At 43.4% G+C, this 25,827-nt stretch overlaps 1 protein-coding gene across 1 annotated transcript; it reads right to left on the bottom strand.

Moving 5' to 3' along the window:
- Positions 1 to 160: 160 nt before the first annotated feature.
- On the bottom strand, positions 161 to 13,577 carry LOC109780249 (uncharacterized). Its single transcript, XM_020338839.4, has 16 exons — positions 12,938 to 13,577; positions 12,150 to 12,512; positions 11,923 to 12,063; positions 11,654 to 11,786; positions 11,464 to 11,577; positions 11,221 to 11,369; positions 4,806 to 4,898; positions 4,597 to 4,657; positions 4,136 to 4,468; positions 3,335 to 3,461; positions 3,142 to 3,241; positions 2,509 to 2,578; positions 2,273 to 2,425; positions 1,816 to 1,911; positions 1,206 to 1,522; positions 161 to 741 (listed from the first exon to the last, which is right to left on the bottom strand). The coding sequence occupies exons 1-16, from the start codon at positions 12,986 to 12,988 to the stop codon at positions 550 to 552; spliced, it is 2,493 nt and encodes an 830-aa protein (XP_020194428.1). The 5' UTR covers positions 12,989 to 13,577; the 3' UTR covers positions 161 to 549.
- Positions 13,578 to 25,827: the final 12,250 nt, after the last annotated feature.

Here is a 25,827-nt window from a genome sequence, read left to right as displayed (position 1 = left end):
AGTGTCACTCACGAAAATTATTCAACGATGAGATGTCGTGTTGGTAACATTTTATCATTAGCTCACTAGCATTCACTCTTTTGACGAATTTAGGTTCGACAAGAAAAGGCAGGTATGTCATGAATGTGTGTGGATATGAGCATCAGATTAACATTGATCATGCAAGGCAAAGCACAGGGTCTTCTTCTCTCATTGAAATGCTCTGTTAAGAATGTAGTCATGGATTACAACACACATTAACATTTACATTCTTCCCTCCACTATTCTCTGACGAAGAAGAAAAAGGAACCTACCACCCACCACCCAGCTTCCCACTCCATGCCTCCTCCAGTCAGACTAACCTTCTAAACAAAGAGAAGACCCAGATACTGACACCAGGCACCCATCTTCGGGTGCCCAGGCGAAATGGACCTCTACTTTCCGTATCCTACAATTGGAAAGCATTGGCTAAAAACGAAAATGAATATGGATAGGGCAATGCGGCTTATACTTTACACCTCTGAGCTTCAGCCAGAGTAATAAGGGGAAGAAGCGCTCCCCAGGAAGTTGTCATATCCAGGAAGACTTCTTCTCGCCGTATCCTGTGCATGGAACGCCCTTCTCTTCTTCCTCCCTCTTGCTAAAAAGGGTCTGGTCCGAGCAATCAAGACCCGCCCCACATGCCGTATTGTACAACTCGCAAGCGGAGTAGCATACCCGAAGCCTGTTGTCCCCATCCTCGTCGCACCTTTGAATTGAGATCTGATCAATGGAGTAATAAGAATGAGATGAGAAGACAGTTTTCCCTCTTAACAGCACAAAACTATAAGGCCACATATACAAGGAGGGCATTGCCGCATGGCCAATAAAATTGTCTATTAGCTTAAACATCACCACTACTTTAAGTATATATGCTTCTTCAAAGTGGCATTTATTGGTCTATTTGAGGTAAGTTGTGCAACTTAATCTATTATGCTTGTTTTTAGAAGCTCTAGACTAAACTTCTTGTAAGTATGCAGCTGAAGTTAAACATTCCAAAAATAGGAAGATAATCTAAGTGCCATTATTCACCCACTTAATGCAAGCTGTACTCAATATGTTCTTCTAACGCAGCACTTAATGGCAAAATATAATCTCATGGGTAAGCAACTGGGGCTACATAATTTGAAATATCAGAAGGAAGTTAATGACATAAACATTTGAGAAATGGTCAGAGGGAGCAGTACCCAGCAAGCCAGCCGCTTCGCCGCTGCTGCACAATTGGCATTGTTGAAGAAGTTAAGGAAGGTCCGCCCACTTGGCATCAATCTATTGTAATTTGGCACAAGAACTACTGCTTCGAGTTGCTGTAGTATGCTGAGTTCACTTGGTGCACAATGCTGCCCATCAGAATCCCGAACCAGTACATCATGACACATTGACAGGCTGGGCAGTATTGTCGAACCCTTTTGACAAGTGTAGCCCGCATAATCTGAACATCGAAACTCACATTTACCATTGTCACAAACCCCTCCATGCAAACTACACTGCTCATCACAAACCGCTGCATACAATGGAAACAAGACATTACTATTGCTTGTTCAACTAAGAGCAGAGCAAATAAGGGGCCCAAGCTAATCAACGCATTGTGAGTTTTCGATGTTTGATCGTTCTAAAATTGTAAACTTTACAGATATCACAAACCATGTCTTTCGTCCCACAATGCAAAAAATTTCCAATATATGGAAGTTGGCATGCAAAATTCCTCAGGCCTTCACCATGGCCTAAACCTCATGAATACAGCCCGCAGTAATAGATGTGTGCATCTATAGAGACTTTTAGTTATTAAGCTTTTACCTGTTGAGCAGTCAATTCCAGTCCAGCCACTTTCGCATTCACAGATCCCATTAGCTTTGCATATACCATGACCACTGCACTTGTCTGGGCAAGATCCTGTTGACCCAAACCAACACTAGTTAGTAAACAGAATGAGCACTTCAATATATCAGGATGGCGATCATGCCAATTTCTCATGAAATCAAGGACTGCACATTCTTCGTATAACCAATAATTGCAGATTGTACATGTTGGCTATTTGCCTCATCCTGATTGACAATTCACATGAAACAGAACACGACAAAAGTTGCATGGCACGTTTGGGACCAAAACTGTTAATGGACAACAAGAATGTTTCACTTGAACCTCCAGGTTATTCATCATCATTTCAAGGATACAAAATTAAAGAATTTTGTGCTGAAAAAGTTGATAACTGAAAAAAAAAGACAAATCCAGGGCTGTGCAGCTGTATACTCACTTCTACTGCAGTCATGGTCATGAAACCCAGGGAAGCAGTGGCAGGTTCCAGCAATGCAATCCCCATTGAAACTGCACGACTTGGGGCACTGGCCACTTATTTGGACTGGTACAGTGTTGCATAATTCATGATATGCCGGGCAAATCAAGTCCCCTTCAGCACAAAATTAACTTGAGTAAGAAGTGAGAACTAAAGAACGGAGCTTGATTTAATACACCATAGACAACAAAACCCACCATTGAAGCCTGGGAACTGAACTGGGCCACCAGATTCTGGACATGACTTCCAGACGCCGTCAACAGCAACCTATCATTGTTCGACAGCATTTAAAAATTGACACTAGGAACATGGTTTATAATTCATTGCTTGATCAAATGTGATGAGGCCAGTATTGGAAACAGTATGATGATGCAGTTAAAAAACACAAAACATGGAAGATAATCACCAAAAAAATTGAGAAAGCTAGTTGAATGACTGCATTGTAGGTAGCAAAAATAGCATAATCACGTGGCACTCAATCTCCATACAAATGCAATGGTGACAAGAGTTGTCGATTAAATCCATAACCATATTCGACATTTTAAAATCTGCACACAAGATTACCATTGGTGCACATGAACTGTCGTGAAGTAGACTGAACTTACTGTCACTGCCATCTAGAATTTTAGGAGTGAAGAACTGAACATAAGTTCCTATAGCCATAGATTATATTTTGGCAATTATTATGATGAACATTACAAATAACAGGGACACCACACCTGGAATAAAAATATAACACTGTACGAGAATATTTGGAAAAAGACAGGGTCCAAGCAAAGTTTAACTTAGTGCAAAGTGATATAATAATTAATAAATGGAACAATAGTCACCTCTAAGGAGTTATTTGTGCAGCGATGCTGATAACAGCCATTTCCCTGGGTCATAGATCCACGGACAAACCCAGTTCGCACTAGTGTTGAAGCCATACACCTGTACGTTGGCGAATTTTCAGAAAACGGTAAGAATTGTGAAACGGGGTGTTTTATAATGAGCATGCATCCAAATTATCTTCAGCAGTCTCACCTCGAGTTACTTCCTCGTACTTCACCTAACATTCTGTCAGGTGCTCGTGCACTATTTACGTCAGTGCATGAGCCATCGGAATAAGCAACAAAATATGTGCAGTAATCAGCTAATGATGACTGTCCACCTACAGAGGTGAAATTGTGTATGAGAAACTCAAAACATAACATGCTGACATACAAGTATCGAAGGATTAAGAAGGAAAGAAGATAAAAAAGGATGGAGGGTCCTTCTGTTGTTGTGTGTTGTGACGTAATCTAATTACTAGGTGATCCGTACTCATTTTCTGGTGTGCGAGTAATATGTCTCTGTTACAGCACGACAGCAGCCAAAGAAAATGAAGTGCTTTCTGAAACCAAAATGCATAACAGACCCTAAGATTGAATAGAACATGAAAAAAGAGACTTCCAGAAAGAATAATTGATTTTTTAACCTCAGAGATAGTTCTAAAACTGATCCCCTCAATAGCTTATCAGGATCACCTCTTGGATTAGGTGATTCAACTTACTCTGCAATGGGAGATTATTGCGAAACAGCAGCAGAAGGCAAAGCTTTGCACACTTTCAGAGAGGATAGAGTGGATTGATGGGGTACTCCCAAGTCCTAACATACCAACAGCTATATACTAATTGCACCCAACCAAAGTTCTGCATTTAGTACAGAAAAAATTGTGTGCCACCCCTCAACTAAGAGGAGGTGTAAGAACTAACAGCGATTAAACAGAAAACTTAAATCCACATTAAGAGTTCTCGATGTCATTTGAGCCCGTATAATGTCAGAAAAAAGGACCATTTATCTCACCTTTATTGGCTTGAGGGAAATATTGAGCCCACTTGGGCAAGTCCCCACTATAGCTAACTATAGGACAGTAACCTTCTGCCTCCCTATTGTATGTGCATCCTGATAGTTGAGTTGTGTTGCAGCGGTATGCCCCTTTCCATGAATTGCAGGGAGAGATCGCAAACTCTGTTCCCTGATTTCGACCCCAGTCTAAATGCTCAGCCATGCTATAATTAGCTTGATACCATCCACTGTCCTCCAATAATGCTAGTGTCATCTTTGAAACCACTGATCTTGTATCCACCGACCCAGTCATGATCTCATTCATTAAGAGTCTTTTCTCCCAATGTGAACCTGTTAAGAGTGTCAAATGTTAGTGAAGGGAGGAAATCTACACAACTGGGGGTATTCTCAACTCATATAATACATAAATGTCAGAAAATACAAACATCAAACTGTAGAGATTTATGTTATGGCAGTACCTGAGGTACCCCTGCCTCCGCCATCTTCCAATTCCAGCCCACTGAAGTTCTGGGAAAACGCCTAACACGATGAAGAAATGTATCAATTAGTACAAAGCAGCTTTCTTTATGTAAGTGCCATATAAAAATGGAGAAGCGATTGACAGTGGCAATCACATGAACAATCCAAAAGATTCAACATAGCTCACAAATCTTCAGTTACTACTTACTCCATAATGATGCCTAGAGTGCATTACAACTCGGGGAAGGACAACACGGGTAACCATTCTTCCAAGCTTTTCGTCCAAAGCCTGAACAGTAACCTGAAAAGAGAGAGATCGTGTTATGACTGGCATATTAGGTGGGCTGTGGCCCAAGTTATCTTATCGTTATTAGGGTAGCCCAATTATCTTATCGGTATTAGGGTCGTTTGCTTAGGAGTCAAGTAAACCTCTCTATATAAGGAGAGGAGATGTATCAATCTAATCAAGCAAGAAGCAATCAGTATTTGCTCGGCTTCCCTTAGGGAGCCGGGAGACCTAACCGTAGCCACCTCTTGCGCCGCCGCCGCCTCTTCTCCACCACGCAAGGACGGTGCCCAGCCACCGGCCGCTGCGCCCTCGACCTCGTCTTCCTCCATCTTTCCCCTACAATCTCCGCCCTAGAACCGGCAGAACCCTAGCTCCTAACAGATCGAGATCAGTGTGCAATGCAAACTAGGCAAGGGGCATAAGCTATCATCAAAAAGAGATATGGCAAAAGTACTTCCACATAGTTTTTCAGGCTATACTACTAATCAATGGAAATAAAAGTTTTGCACTGGAGAAACTGAATATATGTGGTGATGTGTATTCTTTCTAAAGCTCTTCTCCCTTAGACTCTAAGAGGTACCCCAAGTATGCTCCTTTGCAGAAAACCTTTTTTTTCCCACAAACAACTGAACGATATGACTGCACAGGAGGATTTTTTTAGCGAAAGGGACAATAATTTCCAACATAAAGCCTCAACTAAATCCTTTACCTAACAGGAGAGAGAGATTTTGTGAATCTCTGAACATCAGTGCACAAGAGCGGAAGACCGAAAAGATGAGCACCAAACAATGGCCTGTCCTTGTGCCAAACCAATGGACTCGAACCTAGTGCTGAAGACCACATGGCAGGCGTGGTGAGGAATCTTTAAATCATTCAAAAAAAGAACCTAGTGCTGAAGGGCTCAAAGATTACAAGAACATGGTCCCGGTTTACTCTGGTCACAAGGCGCAAATTCATCATGAGCTACACACGCGGAAATCAGGCTGTTGGTTGGCCGAAATCCAAGTGAGTTTTGCATTCTCTTAGCAACAAATCACCAGAAGGTATTTTGTGAAGAGAACGACAGCAGAAACTGGATTTCTTTTGGAGGATAATTCATTTCCTTTGAAGCTATAATGCAATCAGCCAAGAAAAAGAGGTTAGAGGGAGAGGGCGAAGGGTTAGTGCCAACAAGGGCCTGCTGGACAGGACATGTCAAAGTCCAGTTGTGCACACCCTTGATCATCCTGTGGGGTGTGGATCATGGGCCCACAGGCTGATAAGATAATTCATTCTAACTAGCTAAATACCTGTGTGTTGCTACTGAAGTTAAATGCTCATGCATTGTTATGTAAGTTCTTTTTATTGCTTGAGTTGTTTAAACGCATGTGTCATCATAGTCCCCAGCTTTGTGCAAATAAAGAGATATCTCAAAACATACGTCAACCGGACCAGCTAATCAAAGGTCGTGATACACCTGTCCACTACATAGAATATATGATAACTGCGGTAACAAATTTCTTGCCGACCTAAGAGGTAATCTTTGAAGGTGAACACCACCAACTCAAATGTTTATAAGAGATATTACTAGCACAATGCCCGTGTGTTGCTACTGTAAAACTATAAAATACAAGGAGTTAGGTCACTGGCTTAGGAAGTCGTAAAAATACGTTGGTGTCCTGCGGCCTTTGCACGTGATTCATGATTTAAAATAGTGAAAATATATCAAAAGATCATGCTGCAGGCATTGGAGAATCTTAAGCGGTCAGGGTAGGTTCTTTGCAAGACATAAAATTTTGAATGTTGAAACATATGAGAATAGGCATTAGTAAGTTGACTGCACAAGGTCATTATCGGGTAGAAGGGCAGTGTCTACCATCACTTTGGAATTACAATTTGTTCACTCATTCTCAGATATAGGATTGGAAGAGCTTGGTTGGAAAGAGAAACTGAAAACAAGAGCATAATTTTGAGTTGGAGTCACATTTTTGCATTTGTTATTTGTGCATTCTGCAAGTGTTGGTCTCACATGAAAATAGTAGCGTACTTGTTTATTAGTTTTAGGTCCCGCATGTGAGTAAAAGTACATTTGTTTATTTATGTCTCTTGGAAGGTTGCTAGTCCCACATGTGGGTAAGGGTGCATTTTTTTATTGGTGAAGATTGTTGATCCCACATGTGAACTCACCACCAACTCCAACCTTTATAAATAAGGAAGAGAAATAGAGAATAGAGTTAAGACTTGAGATTGTCTCTTTAAGAATCCAGAAATTCACTTGCATAGAACATACACGATTAACTCCGCCTATGTTGTCTCAACATAGCATGTAGCCCAGGTAAAGGAGGAGGGATGTAATAGACTTGGCGAGCCAACGTCAAAACTCAGCCACTCTTATGGAGATGAAACCCAAAAGAAAATCATTGGGGCGTAACCCTCTCAGCGACGCGCCATATCGGAACCCGGGTGTGGTATCAAATGGGGATCGGGCCGTCACCCCCTGGTGGCCCGCCGTATCTTGATCTGGATACGGTGGCAAGTGAGCAAGGATCGAGTCGTCGCATCCTTAGTGGCGCGCTACATCGACGCTCGGATGTAGTGAAAAATAAGCAAGGGTCTTCGCATTTGACTCGACGAGTACGAAGGGTAAGGAAGCTAGACGAGCCTAGGAGGATCCGCTTAGGTAGCTGGAACGTAGGGTCCCTGACAGAGGTAAGCTTCGGGAGCTAGTTAATACAGCGGTGAAGAGAGGTGTTGATATCCTTTGTGTCCAAGAAACCAAATGGAGGGGACAAAAGGCGAACGAGGTGGAGGATACCGGCTTCAAGTGTACATGGGGATGACTGCAAACAGAAATGGGGTAGGCATCTTGATCAACAAGAGCCTCAAGTATGGAGCGGTAGACGTCAAGAGGCGTGGGGACCGGGTTATCCTGGTCAAGGTGGTAGTTGGGGACTTAGTCAATGCGTATGCCCCGCAAGTAGGCCCCAATGAGAACACCAAGAGGGAGTTCTGGGAAGGCCGGGAGGACATGGTTAGGAGTGTACCTATTGGCAAGAAGCTCTTCATAGGAGGAGACCTCAATGGCCACGTGGGTACATCTAACACTGGTTTTTAAGGGGTGCATAGGGGCTTCGGATATGGCATCAAGAATCAAGAAGGAGAAGATGTCTTAAGCTTTGCTCTAGCCTACGACATGATCATAGCTAACACCCTCTTGAAAAAGAGAGAATCACATCTAGTGACTTTTAGTAGTGGTCAACACTCTAGCCAGATTTCATCCTCTCGAGAAGAGAAGACAAGCATGCTTGCCTAGATTGTAAGATAATACTGGAAAGAGTGTTGTCCCTTAGCATAAGCTTGTGGTGGTTGACTTCCGCTTTCGGATTCGTGTCCAGCGGGATAAGCGTGCCAAAGTCGCTAGAACAAAGTGGTGGAAGCTCAAGGGGGAGGTAGCTCGGGCATTCAAGGAGAGGGTCATTAAGAAGGGCCCTTGGGAGGAAGGAGGTGATGCAAACAATATGTGGATGAAGATGGCGACTTGCATCCGTAAGGCGGCCTCAGAGGAGTTTGGAGTATCCAGGGGAAGTAGAAGCGAAGCTAGAGATACCTAGCGGTGGAACGATGATGTCCAGAAGGCTATTAAGAAGAAGGATTGTTTCAAACGCCTTTACCTAGATAAGAATGTAGACAACATAGAGAAGTACAAGGTGCCAAAGAAGGCCGCAAAGCGAGCTATGAGTGAAGCAAGGGGCCGGGCGTATGAGGACCTCTACCAACGGTTTAGACACGAAGGAAGGCAAAAGGGACATCTATAAGATGGCCAAGATCGAAGAGAGGAAGAGAAGGGATGTCAACCAAGTCAAATGCATCAAGGACAGAGCAAACCAGCTCCTGGTGAAGGATGCGGAGATAAAGCATAGATGGCGGGTTCAATGGGGAGAATGAGAATTCTAGCATTGAACTGGATGACTCCTTTGATGAGTACCAGCATGTGTTTTGTGCGGCGAATCGAGGAGTCTGAGGTCAAGGAGGCTTTAAGAAGGATGAAAAGAGGCAAGGCGATGGACCCTGATTGTATCCCCATTGAGGTGTGGAGAAGCCTCGGAGACATAACGATAGTATGGCTAACTAAGCTTTTCGACCACATTTTTCAGGCAAACAAGATGCCAGAAGAATGGAGACGGAGTATATTAGTATCACTCTTTAAGAACAAGGGGGATGTGCAAAGTTGTACTAATTACCATGGAATTAAGCTGATGAGCCATAGAATGAAGCTATGGGAGAGAGTCATTGAACACTGCTTAAGAAGAATGACAAGCATGACCAAAAATCAGTTTGGTTTCATGCCTGGGAGGTCGACCATGGAAGCCATTTTCTTGGTACAACTTATGGAGAGATACAGGGAGCAAAAGGACCTGCATATGGTGTTCATTGACTTGGAGAAGGCGTACGATAAGATACCGCAGAATATCATGTGGTGGGCCTTGGAAAAACACAAAGTCCTAGCAAAGTACATTACCCTCATCAAGGACATGTACGATAATGTTGTGACAAGTGTTCGAACAAGTGATGGTGACACTAATGACTTCCCAATTAAAATAGGACTGCACCAGGGTTAGCTTTGAGCCCTTATCTTTTTGCTTTGGTGATGGATGAGGTCACAAGGGATATACAAGGAGATATCCCATGGTGTATGCTCGCGGATGATGTGGTGCTAATCGATGATAGTCGGACAGGGGTTGATAGGAAGTTAGAGCTATGGAGACAAACCTTGGAATAGAAAGATTTTAGACTTAGTAGAACCAAAACCGAGTAACATCAGGTGCGGTTTCAGTACTACTAGGCACGAGGAGGTTAGCCTTGATGGGTAGGTGGTGCCTCAGAAGGACACCTTTCGATATTTGGGGTCGATGCTGCAGAAGGATGGGGATATCGGTAAAGATGTGAACCATTGACCGGATGGATGATTGCCACCAAGCTTCTGGCGTTCTCTGTGACAAGAGTGCCACAAAAGCTAAAAGGCAGGTTCTATAGGACGGCGATTCGACCTGCAATGTTGTATGGCGCTAAGTGTTTGCCGACTAAATGGCGACATGTTCAACAGTTAGGTGTGGCGAAGATGCGCATGTTGAGATGGATGTGTGGCCACATATACGAGATAGAGTTGGGGTAGCACCGATTGAAGGGAAGCTTGTCCAACATCGTTTGAGATGGTTTGGGCATATTCAGGGGCCTCCAGAAGCTCTGGTGCACAGCAACGGCTAAAGCGTGTTGATAATGTCAAGAGAGGTCAGGGTAGACCGAACTTGACATGGGAGGAGTCCGTAAATAGAGATCTGAAGGGTTGGAGTATCACCAAAGAACTTGCCATGGACAGGGATGCGTGGAAGCTTGCTATCCATGTGCCAGAACCATGAGTTTGTTGCGAGATCTTTTGGGTTTCAGCTCTAGCCTACCCCAACTTGTTTGGGGCTTAAGGCTTTGTTGTTGTTGTATGGAACATACACAGTTCTCCCAATCATGGTCCTCACTTATGGGACATTCTTGTATAGGTTCGTTTCCAACAACTACTTGAGTGAGAAGTGATGCGCTGCCTATTGCACCAAGGCATGGAAGAAAATTATGGTCTATCATTCTATATGAATCATATGTAATGAATATCAAGCCACTTGGGTATACTCCTTAGCAAGGCGTGCACGCATCAGCTACCAAGCCAGTTAATGCTCATTACACATAAAAAGGCTTTAGCACGGATATCAAATGGCTGCTGGGAGAGATTTGAAAGCATCAACAAATATTCCATTGCATAGTGGACTATTTAACCACAAGTGCTGAGGTTTGCCAATTGGTTGTTTCTCAATATGCGTACAGGCCTTTCTGCCTTTTCTTAATCATTGCAATTAATAATATGAGTACAGGCCTTTCTGGCTTTTCTTATAATGGATTGCGATTAATAATAATAATCTCATAAGCTGGGTTTACAGCACATATGCCAAACATTCCAACAGGCTCATTTCTTAATAGATAAGCCCCAGAAGTTGTGCAAATACCTCTTGACTTATTAGTACTTGTAAACTTGGAGATTATTCGTAACTTCTCAGCTTAAACCTAAGTCATAATACTAGGCTGATATGGTAAGTTGGTAACTAACATGTAAGGCTGCCTAACAACTGTAGTGCCCACTGGATTGTTGAGCGCTTCGGTCATAAGCCCTTTAAAGATAAAAGGCAAAAGCAGTTTTGACTGTTACATCTAACCCAAATACAACAAAGCAATCATCAGCACTTAACACTGGGATCCACAGCAGCAGATGGAAATATACTACACCAATAAGAGGAAAGACATCGTCAATTACCTGATCACGCCTTCTTTTCCTTTCGTCACGAAAATGTGTGAAGGCATGAGGATCAAAGCCTAGAACATGCATGACCTCATGAATCAAAGTAGCAGAAAGTAATGTTTCTGCTTCAGCCGTCAAGTGACGAGGGGCCACATTAACATGTCCTAAATTCAGAACATGCATATGTTAATTCAGAATAGCATTACAACCTCTCCCGCCTGCTAATATTTGTATGCGAATGTGAGTGGGTTTACAAACCTGCAATTGCACGACCCCATTGGTCCCGTTCACAGGCTACAGCCCATGCAAGGGTGTTGCCTGTTGTTGGTCTAGTTGTTACTAGGAGTACTAAATCAGCATTAGCAACACCATCTGCAATTCAGGGGGAAATCAATGGAGAACCAGATCAAAAAGGCTACAAGATGACCTAATTATAACGGCAAATTACCTTCAATATACGCATGGGGAAGCTGTACGCCTCCATCCTGGCCACAAGCAGAGTACCCACTGAGCCGCAGGTTCCCCTTGACTGGTTCAACAGCTAAAGCTTTTCTGAACCACTCTACTGTTTGTCCCAGTGCCTGCCAGTAATCCAACTCAGCATTTAGCACACAGAATAACATGACAACAGCGTATCCTCTTCTTTTTAAGCTATGACACATTTCAGATCGAAGTGACACGTGACAGACAGAACCACCAAAAGCACAAGAACTGCACCTTTCGAAGCCGTTGCTTCTTGTCCTCCCCAGCTATATCCTCGAAGGTGCAATTGTACCAGCAATCTCCCACCAATGGTGGGTCTCCATGAGGAGAACAGATAGGTGTTCCTGGTGCTGATGGTACAGGCGGTTCACCGAGCTAGCAAAACCAAACAGCAAACTGAGCATTACAACCAGGATATTAAAGCAGCTCCTGGCGCGATCATAAGCTTCCGCCAGACCTACCTTCACAATGTCACCGACATTTTTACAATCCCGGTCGGGTGAGTGCCCAACAGCGTCATAGTTGAGGTATATCCGTATTGGCTTCTTGACATTACTCCGTGGAGCACGCCAAGAGGACACCCCCAACAATTGCCTGCCTCTTACGCGCTCCACTTTCTCTCGAGGCACATGGTAGACTTGTGGCATAACAGAATACTCCTTCCGACCAGCTCGGCGCCGCTGATGTAGTATTTCGTCATGGATGCAGGAATGGCTAAGGTAAACATCCTTGTCTCCAGCATCGGCGCCTTCCAGCAACAATGATGCTTTGCCGTCGTCGGAATTTGCACTAGCTCCTCCAGAGCAGACTAGAATCAACACAATCTGCAGCACAAGCAAAAAGGAAAGAATTAGTTATGTGTAGCAATATAAATGCAGCAGCTCCTGGTAATGGTACTGGACCACATCCGGTAAGAACTGTATCAGCAAATTGAATAGGCAAACAGCAAGGAATCCACCCCAAAACGGCAAGTTTTGATTCATCTGCTTTCACTGGTTTAACAGCGACCCAGATGCCCAAAAATAGCTCTCCGGGAGAAACATTCCCTTTCTTCCCCGGCGGAACAGTAAAACCCTACACCAGAGAAGGCAGGCCAAATCTACCACATCGCCACGAGAAACCCAGAATGCGAATTAATTCATACGAAATCCCTCCAAGGCAAAGTGAATATCTGGACCATTTCGCCCCAAATCCACGAAACCCGGGGGCTGGCCCCGGGCGCCCCAGCCGGATCGAGGCAGCAGCTCACCTGGAGCCTGACGAGCCAAAGCACCCTCCCGCGGCGGCCGCTCGCATCCATGTAGTAAGCTGGGCCCCGCAGCGTCCCGCCGCTCCCATTCACCGCCGCCGCCTCCCCGTCTCCGCCAGCCTCCACCTCATCCCTGCCCCGCACGGAATCAACGCCTCCTCGTCCTTCTCCTGCTGTTCCTCCTCCTCCTTCCGCGTCACGCCGCGCGCAGCCTCCGCCGGTCCTGACCACGGCGCCTCCGCGCGGGCGCGGGCGCAACCACCGGGAGCAATCAATCAGATCGAGGCCGGCCGGCGGGCGGGCGGGCGGGCGGGGGAGCCACCGCCCCCGAATGATTAGGGTTTGGTGGAGGCCCTACCCTACCCCGGGGCTCCGTCCGAAGAGGGCGAGGGAGCAGGAAGGAGGAGACGACGCGGGTGGGGGGAGGTGTGAGTGGTGGATTTAGTCGTGAAGGCTACTACTTTCCTAGTTGTTGTTGCGGCAGCAGTACTGTCGAGACGAGAGGGGAGGGGAACGGCAACAGAGACAGAGACCGGATTAATAACGGGAATCAATCAGTCGCTCGATCCAACGAACGAACGGGTTACTAATTATCGAACTCTGTCTCCGTTTGGTTTTCTCGTCCCCCTTTCCGTGTCTCGGAATTTCTGGCCCCCCACGGCCACGGCCTTTTCACGCCCGTGCCGGCCAGCGCGTGCGTGTGTGGGGTGGAAAGAAGGTGGTATTTACGGCTGAAGTGCCATCGGGCGGTTCGGTTCGGTAGCCGCGCACCCGGGCTTTGGGGGCGGAGACGCGGAGCCGTTTCGGGTTTTTTTATCGTTTTCTTTTTATTTTTTGTACCGTTGTGGCCTTTTTAAAAATCAAAATCACCTTTGACGGCTTCCGTTTCTGTTGGTGTCGGGCGCTCGCCCGTAATAACGTAACTTTTTTCTGAGAACCGTAATAACGTAACTTAACCAACTTCCTGCCGTGAAAAACAACGCGAGATTTAAGCGAGTTCGAAATCGAGCAAGGCTAGCGTGCGTGCACCCGTGTGCTTTGCTTCAGGTTTTGCTCTCTCCTGGGTCGCACGTACGCCACACACACGCGTACTGCCACTTTTGCGTTACGTGCTCGGTGCTCCTCTCCTCTCTTCTCTTCCAGAAAAAGAAAGGAAAGGAACTTGCATTATTCCTATTCCATTGCGGCAGAGCGACGATGCGACGCGCGATGCGCTTCGCCATCGGCGCAATCACCGCTCACCGGTCACCAGCCCTCCTGACACCTACTACGAGACAACGAGTCGTCGAGTCTGGGTCGTTCATCTGCGCTTTTGCTTCCGCAAATGGACGGGCTGACGCGCCGCGAAGCACTACTGATGCTACTGGTTGGGTCTGCGGTTCAGCTAACCCCAGCGTACTAATTGGGTCAGCGGGGCCGGGCTAACCACTCCTGCCTCGCTCGTCGTCAAATCCACCGCTGCCAAATGGGCGCCGCCGGCGCAACGGTGGAAGCCGTCAGCAGGCAGCAGCTACCACGCGCCGAGCACTAGGAGGCTCCCAGCTTGCGGAAAGGGCCGGGCAATTTTTTATTGTAGTAAAAAAAAAGGTAGTGCTGCTGAACGGCACGATCATTTGATCCAGATCTGTGTTGGGCTCACGTGGCCCACTTGATCGCCTTATCCACCGAGGTGGCTGGGGGCTTGATGGCCACCGATCGGGTCGACTGTTTTTGGTGCATATAAGTCAAACTTCTGATGATGGTGTGGGCGGCCAACCGGTGGATGCATGCCTACTCTTCCTGCTCGGTGTGTCGTTATGGATAACGGATGGGTTCCACGCCGACCGTGTGCCAACATCTTTATATGTTTTTCGTAGTACTTGTTTTCCTCTATTTTATTCCCTCCGTCCCATAATGTTAGATGTTTTGGGAAGTACTTTATTTCATGCTAGTACGTGGTTTCAAATTTATAACTAGTTCCAAATGTCTTCTAGAGGTGACAATACAGTCAAATCAAGTAAACATAGAATAAAGTTAGTGTAAACTATGATCTTCTCGCCGTCTTCACCCTCGACTCACACCCCCTCGTAGTCCTTTCCTTCACGCTGAGATTCTCCCTCGTCTTCGAGGACTCCCTCTGCTCCATTCCTTCCCCGACATACCAATGCGCAAGCACCTGCTCCAAATTTCAATATCATATTATATGAACAACAAAACCAGGGAAGAGATTTGGGGTCTAAAAAAACAATTCGTCATATTTATCATAGCTATAACAAGGAAACTCACCAACAAGTGCAAGAAGTGGAACACGGAAGAAGCTCACCCTGAATCATGTCATCAGGCTAGACATTATTTCTCTCACCCCGAATCATGTCATCAGGCTAGACATCGTTTCTCTACTTCTATCGTCTGTGAAATTATTAATCACACTTACTTAAAAATAATAATAAAATGGCGCTTTGTTACTTAAAAGGTTTAAGCATTACAGGCACTTTCTTAAATGTCCACACATGTTTAGATCTCTTCACTAAGTAGATTCAAGCTTAACCTTTTTCTTCAGAGAAAAATGATTTATCCTCAAGTTTACACATGTGATGCCTTTTTAGACATCCATTAACAAAAATAACGGATCTCACAAGCCATCACAGTGATGCCAACATGTACCTTTTACATTGTACACTAGAAAATTATTTGTTTTATACTTGTATATGATCAACAGAATAGCTAACATGATTTGAAACCAATGGAGACCGTGAAACATGGTTGGCGGCGTTGGTGGACCCAGCGGCGAGACGTCACCTAGGTGGACTTTGTCGTCACGATGGAAATGCGCGTGGGGGAAAGCACGACAAGCAGACCTATAGACGGGGGTATGTTATTAGCTGACTGTCGATGCTGTTGGAGCTTGCATATTATAGTAAATCACGAAGCCTTTATAGCTTGGTGGCAGTGACTGAAGAACTCTATCAATAACACTCTCAGCTGGAAGATCAATTCCCAACTGAGTCAAGTGGTTGTGGTACCCAGACATTCTGAGTATGTGTTCACTGACAGAACTGTTCTCCTCCATCTTACAGCTAAAGAACTTGTTGGAGACTTCATATCTCTCAACCCAGGCATTTACTTGAAATATTAACTTCAATTCTTGGAACATCTCATATGCTCCATGGCGTTCAAAACGCTTTTGAAGTCCCAGTTCCAAGCCGTAAAGCATGGCACACTGAACTATCGAGTAGTCATCAGATCGAGCCTGCCAGACGTTCATAACATCTGCATCAGCTCCTGCAGCAGGTTTCTCACCTAGCGGTGCATCAAGAACATAATTTTCTGTGTAGCAATGAGGATAATCCTCAAGTTACGGACTCAGTCCGTGTAGTTGCTATCATCATCTTTCAACTTAGCTTTCTCTAGGAATGCATTAAAATTCAAGGGAACGGTAGCACAGGCCATTGATCTACAACACAGATTTGCAAAAACTATTAGGACTAAGTTCATGATAAATTTTAGTTCAATTAATCAAATTACTAATGAACTCCCACTTAAATCAACATCCCTCAAGTTGTCTAAGTGATACATGATCCAAATCAACTAACTCATGTCCGATCATCACGTGAGATGGGGTAGTCTCCAATGGTGAACATCTTCATGTTGATCATATCTACTATATGACTCACGTTCGACCTTTCGGTCTCTAGTGTTCCGAGACCATGTCTGTACATGCTAGGCTCGTCAAGTTTAACCCAAGTATTCTACATGTGCAAAACTGGCTTACACCCGTTGTATGTGAACGTAGAATCTATCACACCCGATCATCACGAGGTGCTTTGAAACGACGAACTTTGGCAACAGTGCATACTCAGGGAGAACATTTTTATCTTGAAATTAAGTGAAGGGATCATCTTATAATGCTACCATCGCTCTAAGCAAAATAGGATGCATAAAGGATAAACATCACATGCAATCAAAATATGTGACATGATATGGCCATCATCATCTTGTGGTTTGATCTCCATCTCCAAAGCATTGGCATGATCTCCATCGTCACCGGCATGACACCTTGATCTCCATCGTTGCGTCGGAGTCGTCTCGCCAACTATTGTTTCAACAACTATTGCTAATGCATAGCGATAAAGTAAAGCAATTACATGGCGCTTAAGTGATTGATACATAGGTCATACAATAATTAAAGACAACCCTAAGGCTCCTGCTGGTTGTCGTACTCATCGACATGCAAGTCGTGAACTTATTACAAAACATGATCATCTCATACATCAACATATATCATATCACATCTAGACCATATCACATCACAACATGCCCTGCAAAAACAAGTTAGACGTCCTCTACTTTGTTGTTGCAAGTTTTACGTGGCTACTACGGGCAACTAGCAAGAACCGTTCTTACCTACGCAAAACCACAACAGTGATTATCTAGTTGCTATTTAACCTTCTGCAAGGACCGTTGTAGTCAAATCCGATTCAACTAAAGTGGGAGAGATAGACACCCGCTAGCCACCTTTATGCAAAACAAGTTGCATGTTAGTCAGTGGAACCGGTCTCATGTGCGTGGACATGTAAGGTTGGTCCGAGCCGCTTCATCCCACAATACCGTCGAATCAAAAGAAGACATTGGTGGGAAGCAATATGAACATCACCGCCCACAACTCCTTTGTGTTCTACTCGTGCATATCTTCTACGCATAGACCTGGCTCTGATAACACTATTGGGAAACGTTGCATGGAAAACAAAAAAATTCTACGCACACGCAAGATCTATCTATAGAGATGTATAGCTACGAGAGGGGGAGAACATCTACATACCCTTGTAGATCGCTAAGCGGTATCAACGCGGTTGATGTAGTCATACACCTTCACGATCCGTACCGATCAAACACCAAACGCACGGCATCTCCGCGTTCAGCACACGTTCAGTTCGATGACGTCCTCGCCTTCTCGATCCAGCAAGAGGGGCAAAGTAGTAGATGAGTTCCGGCAGCACGACGGTGTGGTGACGGTGGTGGTGAAACTTTTCTGCAGGGCTTCGCCAAGCACAACGGATGTGGACGGAGGAGGAACTAGAGGGAGAGGGGGGCGCCGCACAGGGCTTGGAAACGTGGTGTGTTTTGCCCCCTCCCCTCCTCTAATATACATAGGTGGAGGGGGAGGGGAGGCTGCCTAGGGCACGTCCCAAGGGGGCCGGCGCCTGCCCTGGCCGCCCCCTTTCCTTCTTGGCGCTTGTGGGGAATGCGGGAGGGGAGGCACCCCCTCCCCTTTCCTTTCCCAGCATGTGGAAGAGAAGGAGAGAGGGGGCTGGCCCTCTTCCTTCCTTCCTTCCCTAGGGCCGGCTGCCATGAGGTGGGGCGTGCCAGCCCCATGTGGGCTAGTGTGCTCCCCCTCGTTGGCCCATTTAGCCCAATATGCTCCCGTGGCCTCCCGGAACCCCTTCCGGCGATCCGATAATTATCTGGTGCTTTCCGAAACCCTTCCGGAGACCAAGTACTATCATCCGATATATCAATCTTTACCTCCGGACCATTCTGGAGCTCCTCGTCATGTCCCTGATCTCATCTGGGACTCTGAACAACATTCGTTCACCAACATACATAACTCATATTATATTATATCGCCAACAAACGTTAAGCGTGCGGACCCTACGGGTTCGAGTATGATGTAGATATGACCGAGACGCTTCTCCGGTCAATAACCAATAGCGGGACCTGGATGCCCATATTGGTTCCTACATATTCTACGAAGATCCTTATCGGTCAAACCTTTATGACAACATACATAGTTCCCTTTGTCTGTCGGTATGTTACTTGCCCGAGATTCGATCGTCGGTATCTCCATACCTAGTTCAATCTCGTTATCGGCAAGTCTCTTTACTCGTTCCTTGATAGATCATCTTGTAACTAACTCCTTAGTCACTTTGCTTGCAAGCTACTTGTGATGTTGTATTACTGAGAGGGCCGAAAGATACCTCTCCATCATATGGAGTGACAAATCCCAATCTCGATTCACACCAACTCAACAGACACCTTCGGAGATACCTGTAGAGCACCTTTATGATCACCTAGTTACGAAGTGACGTTTGATAGCACACAAGGTATTCCTCCTGTATCCAGGAGTTGCATGATCTCATGGTCGAAGGAATATGTATTTGACATTAAGAAAGCAGTAGCAAAAACTGAACGATCATATGCTATGCTAACGGATGGGTCTTGTCCATCACATCATTCTACCAATGATGTGATCCCATTATCAAATGACAGCTCATGTCTATGGTTAGGAAACCTTAACCATCTTTGATCAACGAGCTAGTCTAGTAGGGGCTCACTAGGGACATAGTATTTGTTTATGTATCCACACATGTATTTAAGTTATCGATCAATACAATTCTAGCATGAATAATAAACCTTTATCTAAGGAAATATAATAATAACCACTTTATTATTGCCTCTAGGGCATATTTCCCACATTTTTGCAATTCTCTGCACCATAGGAAGGCATTGCTCCACAGAGGGTTTAACCAGACCAAGTGGCAATCCAAGACATGTGAGTGGGAAATAACCTCTTTTGCATCCCAAGGTGTTAATCATGATGTCATATCTGTCTTCAGATAAGTTGATGGGGATCAAATTTGATTTGTGATGATTCACTTAGATGCTTGAGACTTCTTGAAATATCATTGGGATGCCTTGGGCATCCCCAAGCTTGAGTGTTGTGTCTCCTTAATTCCTTTTATATCACGGTTTCCCTAAATCTTAAAAACTTCATCCACACAAAACTCAACAAGAACTCGTGAGATACATTAGTATAAATCAATGCGAAACCTTATCATTCTCTACTGTAGCAAATCACTAAATTTATTATTCAACATTGCATATTAAATGCCTCTTCATATTTAATACTCCTATCCTCAAATAGAATCATTAAACAAGCAAACATATGCAAACAATGCAAACATAACATCAATCGGCCAAAATAGTACAGTCTGTAAAGAATGCAAGAGCATCCATACTTTTTTAACTCCAAAAATTATGAAAATTTACCATAGTGTAGAAAATTTATCAGAGCTTATGCGCAAAAAGTTTCAGCATTTTATCACATTCTGACTTTTCTAGGACTTTTTGCAACAGCGATAAACTTTCTGTTTTGAAACACAACATATAGATTGCAAAATAAGCATGGCAAAGGCTATACTTGATTTTTTTTTGAAAAGGAAGATGCAAAACATTATTATAAATAACAGCAAGCAAATTCTAACAAAATAAAATGACACTCCAAGCAAAACTCATATCATGTGATGAATGAAAATATAGCTCTAAGTGAGGTTACCGACAATGTTGGAGACGAAAGAGGGGATGCATTCCGGGGCATCCCCAAGCTTAGTTGCTTGGATCTTCCTTGAATATTAACTTGGGGTGCCTTGGGCATCCCCAAGCTTAGGGTCTTGTCACTCCTTATTCTCCTCATATCAATATCTCACCCAAAACTTCAATCACACAAAACTTAACGGAACTTCGTGAGATAGGTTAGTATGATAAAGAGCAAACCATTTCACTTTGGTAATGTCAAAGACAAGATTCATAATTATTTCCACACAATTCCTACTGTAGCATATCATTTTCACAATTTATATTGAGCAATATAAGCCATAGAAACTAGGAAACAAGCAAACTATGCATTGAAAACAGAATCTGTCAAAAACAGAACAGTCTGTAGTAATCTGTACTCCAACCATATTTCTACTACTCCAAAAATTCTGAAAAATTAGGAAAGCCTGTGCAATTTGTATATCAATCTTATGCAAAAAGAATCAGGATTTTATCACGCTTCTGTAAAAAATGAAAATTATTCGTGAGCGCAAAAGTTTCTATTTTTCAGGAAGATCAAATCAACTATCACCCAACATGATCCTAAAGGCTTTGCTTGGCACAAACACTAATCTAAACCACAAAAACACATATAATCAGAGGCATAATTGGGTATTTTAGTGAAAACAGAAGAAAAAAAAGCAAAAAGATACAAGTTGGGTTGCCTCCCAACGAGTGCTATCGTTTTACGCCCCTAGCTAGGCATAATGATTTTAATGATGCTCGCATAAAAGTAAAGAATTGAAACACAATGGGAGCGTCATGAAACACATGGCAAGCACATTTAAGCCTAACCCACTTCCTATGCATAGGGATTTTGTGAGCAAACAATTTATGGGAGCAAGAATCAACTGGCATAGGAAGGCAAAACATGGCAAACAATTTATGGGACTCCGTTTGATATTGATTTCCTGTGATGTAAAAAACAAGCAGAAAAAATCAACTGGCACTGGGCACTGGGTCAATAGGTTAGTCCCAGAAAATTATATAAGTTGCTATAAAATTATTGTAAAACATCCAAGAATGATAATATAACAGCATGAATACTTCATAAATTATAGATACGTTGGAGACGTATCATCCACCACGATCAGACCGGACTCGTTTTATTTTCTTCTCAAATTGGTTCTCAACTTCAGCCTTATATATTTTAAAGTAGTGTAGAGCCTCATCCTTTGTATTTAATAAATACACATAACAAAATCTAGTGGAATCATCAATCAGAGTCATGAAGTATTTCTTTCCACCTTTAGTCAACACACCATTCATCTCACAGAGATCTGAATGTATGAGCTCTAGTGGTGCCAGGTGTCTCTCCTTCGCAGGCTTGTGAAGCTTACGAGGTTACTTTGCTTGCACACACGCATGGCACTTAGAACTCGGGATTAAATTCATCTTAGCCAGCCGCGTCATACAACCAAAATTTATGTGACAAAGACGTGAATGCCAAACCTCAGTTTCATTCACATCAGAATGAATTTGGTTGACGACTCTATTACAGAAATTCTCCAGGAAAAGGCGGAACAAACCATCACAATCATATCCTTTTCCAACAAATAGTCCATACCGAGATAAGACTATTGTTGGACTCAAATAGAGTTATTTACCCAAAACCACCACAGCTGGGGCTAGGGTAACAACTTAGTACCACTTTCTGGATAGGACACCAAAAACCACCAACTATGTGCCTAATGACTAATGAAGAGCACTGATTGTCTGATAAGCTTTGATGTCTACTACACAACCTTCTTCTTGTAGACGTTGTTGGGCCTCCAAGTGCAGAGGTTTGTAGGACAGTAGCAAATTTCCCTCAAGTGGATGACCTAAGGTTTATCATTCCGTGGGAGGTGTAGGTTGAAGATGGTCTCTCTCAAACAACCCTGCAACCAAATAACAAAGAGTCTCTTGTGTCCCCAACACACCCAATACAATGGTAAATTGTATAGGCGCACTAGTTCGGCGAAGAGATGGTGGTACAAGTGTAATATGGATGGTAGATATAGGTTTTTGTAATCTGAAAATATAAAAATAGCAAGGTAACTAATGATAAAAGTGAGCACAAACGGTATTGCAATGCTAGGAAACAAGGCCTAGGGTTCATACTTTCACTAGTGCAAGTTCTCTCAACAATAATAACATAATTGGATCATATAACTATCCCTCAACATGCAACAAAGAGTCACTCCAATGACACTAATAACGGAGAACAAACGAAGAGATTATGGTAGGGTACGAAACCACCTCAAAGTTATTCTTTTGGATTGATCTATTCAAGAGTTCGTACTAGAATAACACCTTAAGACACGTATCAACCAAAACCCTAATGTCACCTAGATACTCCAATGTCACCTCAAGTATCCGTGGGTATGATTATACGATATGCATCACACAATCTCAGATTAATCTATTCAACCAACACAAAGAACTTCAAAGAGTGCCCCAAAGTTTCTACTGGAGAGTCAAGACGAAAACGTGTGCCAACCCCTATGCATAGGTTCATGGGCGGAACCCGCAAGTTGATCACCAAAACATACATCAAGTGGATCACGTGATATCCCATTGTCACCACAGATAAGCACGGCAAAACATACATCAAGTGTTCTCAAATCCTTAAAGACTCAATCCGATAAGATAACTTCAAAGGGAAAACTCAATCCATTACAAGAGAGTAGAGGGGAAGAAACATCATAAGATCCAACAATAGTAGCAAAGCTCGCGATACATCAAGATCGTACCACCTCAAGAACACGAGAGAGAGAGAGAGAGAGAGATCAAACACATAGCTACTGGTACATACCCTCAGCCCCGAGGGTGATCTACTCCCTCCTCGTCATTGAGAGCACCGGGATGATGAAGATGGCCACCGGTGAGGGATCCCCCTCTGGCAGGGTGCCGGAACAGGGTCCCGATTGGTTTTTGGTGGCTACAGAGGCTTGCGGCGGTGGAACTCCCGATCTAGGTTATTTTCTGGAGGTTTCTGTATTTATAGGAATTTTTGGCGTAGGTTTCACGTCAGGGGGGTCTCCGAGCCGTCCACGAGGCAGTGGCCCATGCCCAGGGGGGTGGGCGCGCCCCCACCCTCGTGGCCAGCCCGGGACTCTCCTGGCCCAACTCTTTTACTCCGGGGGCTTCTTTTGGTCAAGAAAAAATCATCAAAAATTAGCACGTCAATTGGACTCCGTTTGGTTTCCTTTTCTGTAAAACTCAAAAACAAGGAAAAAAACAGAAACTGGCACTGGGCTCTAGGTTAATAGGTTAGTCCCAAAAATCATATAAAATAGCATATAAATGCATATAAAACATCCTAGAAGGATAATATAATAGCATGAATACTTCATAAATTGTAGATACGTTGGAGACGTATCAGCATCTCCAAGCTTAATTCCTGCTCATCCTCGAGTAGGTAAATGATAAAAGAAATAATTTATGAAGTGTGAATGCTAGCAGGTGCACAAGTTTGATCAATGATAATTTCAATCACCTTTTCTAGCATCATTATATGTCATAACAGTAGCTCAACTCATAAAACTTTTCATGATCAAGTAACAAGCTATTCACATGTTAAAGCATAGACCATAAACTTTCTTGAAAACTAACAAACTATGTTCTCAGTCATCAAACAATTGCAATTCATCTTATTTTCAGGAAGGGTCAATGTAAGAGCTTTGATTTAGCAAATCCCACATACTCAACTATCATATAGTCTTCCATGATTGCTACCACTCAAAGCATATTTTTGGAACAAATAGCATTCATCGAACACAGAGAAAGATAGGGGCTTAATGTTTCGCCTCCCAACCTTTTACCTCAAGGATAATGTCAACAATAATAATTCATGATCAAATATATTTGAATGGCCATATATGCTTAGATCTTTCCCATCACATGATGCTTGCCAACTAAAGAGTAGGTTGGAATGAGAAGGAATACTGCTGACTCTTGCATAAAAGTAAAAGATAGGCCCTTCGCAGAGGGAAGCAGGGATTTGCAGAGGTGCCAGAGCTCGAAGCTAAAACAGAGATGAAAATAATTTTGGGAGTTATGCTTTCATTGTCAATATAACGACCAAGAGTTCCCAATATCTTCCATACTAGATACATTATAGGCGGTTCCCAAACAGAAAGTAAAGATTTTACTCCCCCTCCACCAACAATCACACTCCACGGCTTGTCCAAAACAACGGGTGCCGTCCAACTATCAACAATCCTAGGGGAGTTTTGTTTAAATTATTTGCGATTTTGTTTTTGATCTATTAATCATAGGACTGGGCATCCCAGTTACCAGCCATTTTCTCGTGAATGATGAGCGGAGTCCACTCATCGTGAGAATAACCCACCTAGCATGGAAGATACTGACAGCCTAGTCGCTACATGAGCGATTCGGGCATACAAAACAGATTATTATTTGAAGGTTTAGAGTTTGGCACATGCAAATTTATTTGGAACGGCAGGTAAATACCGCATATAGGTAGATATGGTGGACACTCATGGAATAAACTTGGTTCAAGGAATTCGGATGCACAAGCAGTATTCCCGCTTTGTACAGATATTTTGGCTAGCAAAGGGTTCTAAATAGCAAGCACCACATGTTAGAGGATCCATAACAATATAACTTCTATACAAATATATCCAAGCATAACTCATTATGTTGTCTTCCTTGTCCAACTTCAACTAATTTGCTCAGGTTTGAAAATAATTAATGGGGCTCACAATCATAGAAGATGTCCAAGATAGTGTATTTATATGTGAAATCTCTCTTCCTTCAATATTCTTTCATGAATTGTTCAAGTGACCAATACAATGTTTGCTAACCTTCAATAAATTTACCACCTCTACTTCTTATATGTGAAGGCATTACTCCCCATGGGAAAGGCATATGAAACATATATAATTTCAGATTTATGACATTCAAATAATTCAACCATTTACTCATAGGATATAAGTGAAGCACATGAGTAAATGACAAACTACTCCAAAAAGATATAAGTGAAGATCAATGGGTAGTTGCATAATTATTTAGCTATGTGAAGACTCTCCCATGTAATAATTTCAGATCTTGATATTTTATTCAAACAACAAGCAAAACAAAATAAAATGACATTCTAAGAATAGCAAACATCACGTGAAGAAGCAAAAACTTAGGATCAACCGATACTAACCGATAGTTGTTGAAGAAGAAAGGTGGGATGCCAACCGGGGCATCCCCAAGCTTAGATGCTTGAGACTTCTTGAAATATTATCTTGGGATGCCTTGGGCATCCCCAAGCTTGAGCTTTTGTGTCTCCTTGATTCCTCTCATATCACGGTCTCCCTAAATCTCAAAAGCTTCAACCACACAAAACTCAACAAGGACTCGTGAGATAAGTTAGTATAAACCAATGCAAAAACCTTATCATACTCTACTGTAGCAAATCACTAAAATTATTATTCAAAATTGCATACTAAATGCCTCTGCATATTGAATAGTCCTATCCTCAAATAGAATCATTAAACAAGCAAACATATGCAAACAATGCAAACATAACAGCAATCTGCCTAAAC

Source organism: Aegilops tauschii, chromosome 4, assembly GCF_002575655.3.
Source record: "Aegilops tauschii subsp. strangulata cultivar AL8/78 chromosome 4, Aet v6.0, whole genome shotgun sequence".
Taxonomy (NCBI): domain Eukaryota; kingdom Viridiplantae; phylum Streptophyta; class Magnoliopsida; order Poales; family Poaceae; genus Aegilops; species Aegilops tauschii.
Note: the sequence above shows the minus strand (reverse complement) of the source record. Positions and strands in the feature narration are given on the sequence as shown.